Source organism: Lactuca virosa, chromosome 2, assembly GCF_052849685.1.
Source record: "Lactuca virosa cultivar CGN04683 chromosome 2, Lactuca_virosa_CGN04683_v6, whole genome shotgun sequence".
In the NCBI taxonomy this organism is placed as follows: Eukaryota; Viridiplantae; Streptophyta; class Magnoliopsida; order Asterales; family Asteraceae; genus Lactuca; species Lactuca virosa.
The window spans coordinates 114,711,088-114,719,534 of record NC_136427.1 but is presented as its reverse complement, the minus strand read 5'-3'; the positions used below and the strand labels follow the sequence as shown (position 1 = coordinate 114,719,534).

The following is an 8,447-nucleotide window of genomic DNA, read 5'->3' as shown; positions in this document are numbered from 1 at the left end:
AACAACCATCGGCTAACACACATTTATAAAATTTAAAAAGTGAACCGTGAATGATAATTTATATGAAAACAAGTGAAGGGTGATTATCTATTTAAATTGTCGTTCAAAGTTTACTTTTCACTCTCGATAAATGTTTGTTATTTTAAGGTTGTTACCGGGTAATGTTTGGAGGTTAGGTGGTAGTTAGGTTAAAGTACATAATGAAAGATCTATATGTTCGGGTAATGATATTTTCTAATAACATGTGATCATATAGCATCATGCCTAATACCAAGTAGACACTTATTGATTGTGTATTAATAAATCTTATCAACTCTTGTATTGGTCACGCCTAACAGAGTACTTCTCACCATCACACCCTAAACGATACATAGGAAGAACAAAGAGACTTTGAAGTGGTCAACAAACAATAGAGAAATACATAGTCGACCATTCTATTCCTAAAAATTAACAACAAATGTATTTCCTTTGTTTATAATAAAAAATATTTTTTATGTTTATAAATGATTTGTTAATAATATTATCCATTAATTTCATAGTAATTTTCAAAAAAGTCCCAATATTTTGGTTATCGGGTAATTTTCAGAAAAATCCTAATATTTTGAGCAAACTAACAAAAAATGACAGAATACCGGCTAAATCTACGAAACCGGCCAAAAAGGGTTTTTTCGAAGTTTTAGCCGGTATTATGTGCTTTTCTGTAAACAAAAATTAGTTGGCGATTTTTTCATAAATCAGACTAAAATTTTAGGACTTTTCTGGAGATTTCCCTTAAAAAAAAGTTGGGTTTTTTTTTTTTTTTTTTTTTTTTAAATTAATATTCATGTTCTTTATTATAAATAAAATAAATGTCACCTGTTCATAGGTAAAAGAAAAAACAAAAATGAAAAAAATCCTATATGATACCTATACACACCAAATATTGAAGGTAACAAATAACACCACATCTTTATGATGTATGTTTGGTGTTGTAGTAATCTAATCATCGTGCTTATTATACCATCAATAGCAAAGACATTTGTCGTGTTCTAATCATGGTGCATAAGATGAGTTTTACTTTACCACCAATAGCAAAGATATTCCATGTGTTGAACATATGTATTGTTCAAGGCATATACATGTGAACGTGAAACAATTCCGAAAGGAAAGAACATACTAAAACCTACTGTGGAAACGTGCAACAACTAGTGTCTAATACTTTGACTAAGCAATCAAGGAGTTGAATTAAATTATTATGCAAATTTGTTTTAATAAAAATAGTTTGCTTTACAATTTATAAATAAAATAATCATTATCTAAAATAATTATTTTTAAAAATTCTCAAATTGTTTTAAGAAAACTTTAATTTTCTTCATCTACATAAATCCTTACACTAAAATATTTCTTATATCTTTGGTTTTTCTTTACAAAAAAAGACAAACGACTTTTAGAAAAGTCTAAAGGTAAGGGCTATTTTAACAATAACCCATATCAAATATATCGTGACCTATGTTTGGAATAAGTTAGATTTTTTTTCTTTTTTTTTTTTAATTGTGAAAAGATTGTTTTTAGAATAAAAAAAGAAACATTGAGACCCGATTGCATCGGTTCGCATCTGTGGTCTCTTCCTGTCTGGTGTCTGCAACAACGAGAAGGGACTCATTTTTCTCTGCAACTCCGTCATTCTCTCTCTGACAATTTTCAATTCAATCTCATGCAAAATCTCATCCTCCGCCATTTTTGAATCTGAACAAACTCTCTCTCCCTCTCTAAAAATGGAAGTTTCCCCCTCTTCATCCGAAGATACATCCGACACTTCTCAACAACAATGCTCCTTCTCCATCCCCGACAACTATCGTCTATACTTGGTCCCTTTTAGGTCTATTCATTTCTAAATCGAACCAAAATGTGATAATAAAAACAGCCCGATAACGATTTTATTTTATCTGCTGTAGGTGGTGGAAAGAAGCTGAAGGAGGGTGTGGTGATCCAGATGGGGGAACGAAGAAGAAAAGAGGGGTTTTGTACGATGCGTTGCCGGCATCGTCTTTGTATGCTGGTCCAATGAAGATACTCAATAGCATTTTTAAATCAGATCTTGCATTTAACCTTATGAAAAAAGAAGAAGATGATGATAATTATGTTTCTGAGAATAACGGAGGGGAAGATAGAGACATAAATGGAGTATCTGGACGAAATTATGCATTGGTTTCTGCGGATATGTGGCTTGAGGCACTTAAATGGTATGTGTTTTCTACTAACTTTACAGAAATATCACGGATCATCATATTTTCATTTGAGTGTGAGAGCGTCACTACAATCAATAATTTGTCATTTTGACCCGGCTTGTGTTGTGGTTTTGCTTATGAATGTCAATCTGGGTGATTGTATATTATATTTGCTAGTTTTAGTTAATAGTAGATAACTAGTTGGAAAGTAATCAGAGTTAACGGTTAGACCTAGTTTAACATGCTTTTTTAAGCGAATTCACAATCACTTTACTTAAACATCATACATGATTTAATCCTTGTTTTGATTCAGAATTTTGTTTCAGTAAGTCTATAACCATGCTTCTTCTTTTCCTCACTAAGTACTGATTGGATAAACTGCTGTCTGGATAAAGGATATTTAAGAGAAAATTAAGTGAATCTCTCTGCATTATTGCAAAAAGAAACATCCATATTAAGTACCAGTATAAAAGAAACAGTAGCTCAAGGTAGTTGCTTTGTATATATGTCAAGGTTTGTAAGTTGTGTTGTTTTCGTGTGTGTATGCAAGGTGTAAGGTATGATTGAGAAATTTAGGAACAAAATGAATTTGTTGATCTGTTAGTAGTGGCATTGTAGGCATAGTGAGTCCAAAGGCACAGTGAAGGCGTCGGAAGATGATATGACTGATGTATACCCTTTACAACTCAAGCTTTCTATTTTGCAAGACACCAACACATTGGGAGTAAGAATAAGCAAAAAGGTGCATATCATCAATCCTTTATGTATTTGCCCCCCCCTCCCCCCCCCCCCCCCCCCTTTTTTTTTTTTTTCATCCAAACTCCTCTCATGTTAAAGTTGATTAATAATGTTAAAAAAAATTGTTGGATTGCAAGTGTTAAATGGTCATTTAGTTTCATTAAGACGATTTATTAAGTGTAGAAAAGAAACAGAATTTATGTATACAACACTTTATCCATACAAACATTATTACACATTACCCATAGGACAATGGGGAAAATAAGAAACAACCACTATTTGTACGTGATTAATCTATACAAAAACAGAGCGTAAATCAAAAGGATCACCACAAACAGTTTCGTGTTTTTTTTAACTTTATGTACTTGAAGTTGAGTTTATAGTGTGTTCTTGCTTAGAAGTTTCTAGTACCCACACACACTATTAGCTGAAAGTAAGCTTAATAACTATGTGAAGACATTATTGATCATTGCATAAAAATAACCTGAAATCTTTGAATAAGAACATGTCAATTACTTGCTCCATGTATCATCTGCTGAGTGTTTGAATATTTTGAATTCTCATCAAATTCAAGGAATCCACTTTTCTTTATTGGTGTTATTTCCAGGATAACGCTGTCGAGTGTTTTCGAAGAGCCTGCAAGATTTTTAGCATAGAGTCTGAAGTAGTAAGTGACTGTATCTTTTTTTTTGTTCAGCAGGAGTTTGTAGCAATTATGAGAAATTTGGAACCTTTTGTGCAGTTATACATTTGGGATTTTTCTGGACAAACAGCTAATTTTCTTCTAAACGACAACAGCAAGAACACCAAAGACTTTCCAAGACAGGCAGAGCAAGATGTAAGTTGTATTTGAATGCTTATCACAGCTCTTTTTGAACTTTATAAAACATGAAACCAGTCAATGTCAAAGTTTCGTACATTGCAATATATGCATTCAAATGCTGTATAATCAATCCATCATATACAGTAGCATTGTGTAAAATACAATCTCCAAAAATTGAATGGAATTTTTTTATTGACATTTCCGTATTTGATATGCTACTAATAACATGATATGTAATAACCCCACCCCACCCCACGCAGATTCTGTTGGAGCTGCAAGTTTATGGGTTGTCAGATTTGATTAAAAACAAAGATATGAAAAAAGATGATGTGAATGTGATTAAAGGTTCATTAAAGATGAACGGTTGTATGAGCAATAGCATGCGTAGTGAGAAGGGATCGTTGGGGTTAACCGGTTTACAGAACTTGGGAAACACTTGTTTTATGAATAGTTCTCTCCAGTGTCTTGCTCATACCCCAAAGCTTGTTGATTACTTCCTTGGAGATCACAGGAAAGAAATAAACCACGATAATCCATTGGGCATGAATGTATGTTTATGTTACCACTTACTACTACTATCAGTCTTTTTTTTCTTTCTAGGCCTATTTTTTGATGATGATGCAAACATCAGTTGGTTCTCTGTCAAGACATAACAGATGAATGGGAGTAAAATCGCAATTTTTTTCCCACCCAAGCCAAAAAAGTGGAGCAACTGCAAAAGACATGATTAACCAAAGTATAAAAACACACGCAGCCTACATGATTGGTTTTCTTCATTTCGCAAACAAGGCAGTAGAAGATTATTGATTTTTTTTATGGGTATGGGTACGGGTATGGGTATGATGACATGACAGGGTGAGATTGCAATGGCGTTTGGAGATTTACTAAAGACATTATGGGCTCCTGGGGCAACAGCTGTACCACCACGGACATTCAAGTCTAAGCTTGCTCATTTTGCTCCTCAATTTTGTGGCTTCAATCAGCACGATTCTCAAGTTTGTACTCCTCAATCCCTCTAGTCCAGCTGTAATAAGTAATAACAACTTCCATTCCATTCCAGCAGAGGTTATATGAATTCATATGATTAAAGTCTGTATGCAGGAACTCCTTGCTTTTCTATTAGATGGACTTCACGAAGATCTAAATCGTGTTAAATGCAAACCTTATGTTGAAGCTAAGGATGGTGATGGTAGAGCAGACGAAGATATAGCGGATGAATACTGGCAGAATCATCTCTCTCGCAACGACTCTATCATCGTTGATGTATGCCAAGTAAGTACCTCTCCTTTTTGTTCCCAAACCACTTTCAAATGTAGATTTTTTCAAAGTAACCTTTCCTTTCCTTCCCTTGCCCTTCTTAATAAGAAACCAAGTGAGTTGAATTTTGTTTATAATAATAATAATAATGGGCATGGCAGGGTCAATATCGGTCAACACTGGTATGCCCAATTTGCAGAAAGGTGTCGGTCACATTTGATCCGTTCATGTATCTGTCATTACCCTTACCGTCAACATCACTGAGGACAATGACTTTGACACTTGTGTCCACCGATGGTAGTGCCCACCCAAATCCCGTCACTGTTACTGTTCCCAAGCAGGGAAAGTTTGAAGATCTTGTTAATGATTTGAGAAACAAGTGTTCTTTAGGGAATCATCAAACCCTCATGGTGGCTGAGGTATCTTCTACATTCCCTTCCTTCCTACTGTTTCTAACATACATTTTAACATCATCTACATACAGGTATACAACAATCATATTATACGGTTTCTAGGGGACCCCACTGATTCATTATCCTTAATTAGGGATGATGACCGACTTGTTGCTTATAAGTTACAAAAAGATTTTCACAAATTTTCTCAGATTGTTTTCGTTCATCAGCAAATAGAAAAGTAAGTTCAGTCTGTCTTTCTTTCCTTTCTTCTTCTTCTTCTTCTTCTTCTGTTTTTGATATAATCGCTTATTAAACTTTTAACTTTATTACAACATTGTTCTATGTTTCTTTGCCTTTGTTCAATTTGGTTGGGATCCTTTGAATTACAAAGAATTTTTCCCACTGCAAGTTATTTTGCATTATCATTAGCATTTTTAATAAAACTGCTTATGGAAAACCTTGTGCCGGATGAAGCTGAAAAATTTAGGGTTAAATGCAAGAAATAACAACATACTTTCATTGATATGTTTATTATAGTATCATACACTCGTTTCTTCTTATTAGAAGAACATTGTACTCTGAAAAATGTACCCAATAGTAGTAATGGCATTGGCATCCAAATACAAAACAGTTTGAATGCTCTATATAGTTGGGCATATTTTGCAAAGTACGATGTCTCAATAAGAAAAGGTTGAAAGCAAAATGCTAATAATAAGAAAAATGAAAAAGAAAGGGAAAGCACTATACTGTAATAGTAAAAATTGAAAGTTGGATGCTGTAACACACAATTATATGAAAGTATGTTGCTATTTTTTGCAATTAGCCATAAAACTTGAAAGTTGAATTCCCAGTTTTTTTGAAGCTATAGTTGGGTAGCTTTCTAAAAGTACAATGCTTTTTAGTAAGAAAAAGAAAATCTGAAAGTACAATGCTGTAATAGAAAGTCGGATGCTAAATATACGAAACAAACAAAAGTACGTTGCTATTTCTGGAATTTACCCTAAACTTTGTGATAACACCCGTTTTTGTTTGATGCTATAGTTTTTTCAATGTACAATGCTATAATAAGAGAAAAGGTGAAAGTATAATGCTGTAGTAGAAAGAAATGAAAGTACGATGCTGCAACCAACAAAATAAAAATAGAAATGAAAGCTGTTATTATTTTTTCCTTGCATTTAGTCCTAAAATTCACGAAACTGCCCGTTTGTCTTTGGTCATATCTTCATTTTTTGACTTGTATATACATACAGACAGGCTTTTGGGCTTCCTCTTGTAGCTTGTGGTGAAATTGTAAAAGGACACGATATCCGTGATTTATATTTCAAAGTACTCAAAGCTTTCACAATAAGGGCCAAGAATTCTTCCACAGAGAATAATGGCAACACTGTCACCATGCCAACCGAAGATGAAGATGAAGAAACAAAGAATGAGTCGTGCTCTGATTATGAAATAAAGTTTTATTTGAGTGATGATAATGGAAATGTGAAAGGCTGTGAGATTGTTATGGATGAGTTGTTAAATTCAAGTGAGTTGACCGGTCGAGTAAACATTGTTGTGTGTTGGTCTGATAAGAATAAGATGGTTGAAGAATATGATCAACGGCTTCTTAGATCACCTGCTGAAATCTATAAGCCTGCTTTGTTTAGCAAGCGGCCTCAAGAGTCTATTTCTTTGTATAAATGTTTAGAAGCATTCCTTAAGGAAGAGCCACTTGGACCCGAAGACATGTGGTAAGTTTTTTATACTAATTATAAAAAAATAGCCAGTCCTAGAAAGCTCGTTCAGTCTTGTGCAGCCTACTTAGGCTGTGTTTTGTTACACGGGTTAAGACTGTTTTGGATGATGAGAATATGTTTTTGCACAAATGAGTCCTTTTTGGGTGGGAAAAAAAAAAGTTTGTTAAGTGATAAATCTAATGATGTGTTGTTATAGGTACTGTCCTGGGTGCAAAAAACACCGACAAGCTAGTAAGAAGCTAGACCTATGGAGACTGCCTGAGATCCTAGTAATTCATTTGAAGAGATTCTCATACAGCAGATTCTTGAAGAATAAGTTGGAAACATACGTTGATTTCCCTATCCACGATCTTGATTTATCAACATTTGTTGCATACAGTAATGGACGATCAACTCATCGTTATATGCTTTATGCAATTAGTAATCACTATGGAAGCATGGGAGGTGGCCATTATACCGCCTTCATCCGTGTAAGCAGATCCCTATTTTCACAAAAAACAAAAATTGCAATTTCTTAGTCAACATCTCTTGAATGCCCCTCCTTATCATCCATCATCTTCATAAAACCATCCCAATCCCATCCAGTTATGGATTTGCTATAGGCTATTTTTGATGATGAGGATAAGGAAGGGAATGCATTTAATTTTACGTGTTTAAAAAGAAAAAGATTCGTCCTCATATATAGTTATTTTATTTTTCATTTATCTTAATGTAGCATGATGGTGATAGATGGTATGACTTTGATGATAGCCATGTCTCCCCAATCGATGAGGATAGAATCAAGACTTCTGCTGCTTATGTTCTTTTCTACAGAAGATTAGAAGAATGACCAACCACTAGTGCCCAGCCTGGCCCTGGATCAAATTTCTTCATTCTTTTTTTCCCATTCTTCAACTATAGACTATATAGTATAGGTAGCCTTTTTTCATTCAACTGAATCATTTGGAATTCAGAAACAACTTAACATACAGAGGAAGCCTGCCTGCAAATCTCAACACTTTCATCTGAGTTTTAACAGCCAACATTAGCATACTCAATTTAGTTTACAGTCCAAGAGGTAAAGATCAAAATTTTTATTTATATATCATAGGCTACATCTTTTGTAACCTTGTGTAAATTACAACATTTTTAATTTTTTGTTGTTACATGTTAGCTGGCTAGCTGCAATGTGACGGATTCGCTAAATTTTATACTATCCAACATCATTTTTCTATCTTGGCTCAAAAAAAAGCTTTGACGGATTTTTTTTTTCTTTTTTGAAAAATGTTCATATTTCTATCTAGGCTAAAAA

The 8,447-nt window shown here is 33.9% G+C and overlaps 1 protein-coding gene across 2 annotated transcripts; it reads left to right on the top strand.

Annotated features, from left to right (window-relative positions):
- Positions 1 to 1,546: 1,546 nt before the first annotated feature.
- Positions 1,547 to 8,369, top strand: UBP8 (ubiquitin-specific protease 8). 2 transcript variants are annotated; one of them, XM_079078338.1, is made up of 13 exons: positions 1,547 to 1,858; positions 1,935 to 2,222; positions 2,826 to 2,949; positions 3,553 to 3,612; positions 3,688 to 3,783; positions 4,029 to 4,316; positions 4,623 to 4,763; positions 4,870 to 5,040; positions 5,187 to 5,444; positions 5,510 to 5,658; positions 6,671 to 7,150; positions 7,353 to 7,626; positions 7,907 to 8,369. In XM_079078338.1, exons 1-13 carry the CDS (start codon positions 1,755 to 1,757, stop codon positions 7,925 to 7,927), a joined length of 2,454 nt encoding a protein of 817 aa, XP_078934464.1. In that variant the 5' UTR covers positions 1,547 to 1,754; the 3' UTR covers positions 7,928 to 8,369. The 2 variants fall into 2 exon arrangements, with proteins under 2 accessions (XP_078934464.1, XP_078934463.1); XM_079078337.1 differs by having other exon boundaries at positions 1,549 to 1,858; positions 7,872 to 8,369.
- Positions 8,370 to 8,447: the final 78 nt, after the last annotated feature.

Bases quoted from the DNA above. Each gene is read 5' to 3' on its own strand.
- UBP8 (XM_079078337.1), top strand. From the start codon at position 1,755: ATGGAAGTTTCCCCCTCTTCATCCGAAGATACATCCGACACTTCTCAA. The intron at 1,859-1,934 runs GTCTATTCATTT...TATCTGCTGTAG, and splicing joins CTATACTTGGTCCCTTTTAG to GTGGTGGAAAGAAGCTGAAG. The intron at 7,627-7,871 runs GTAAGCAGATCC...ATCTTAATGTAG, and splicing joins ATTATACCGCCTTCATCCGT to CATGATGGTGATAGATGGTA.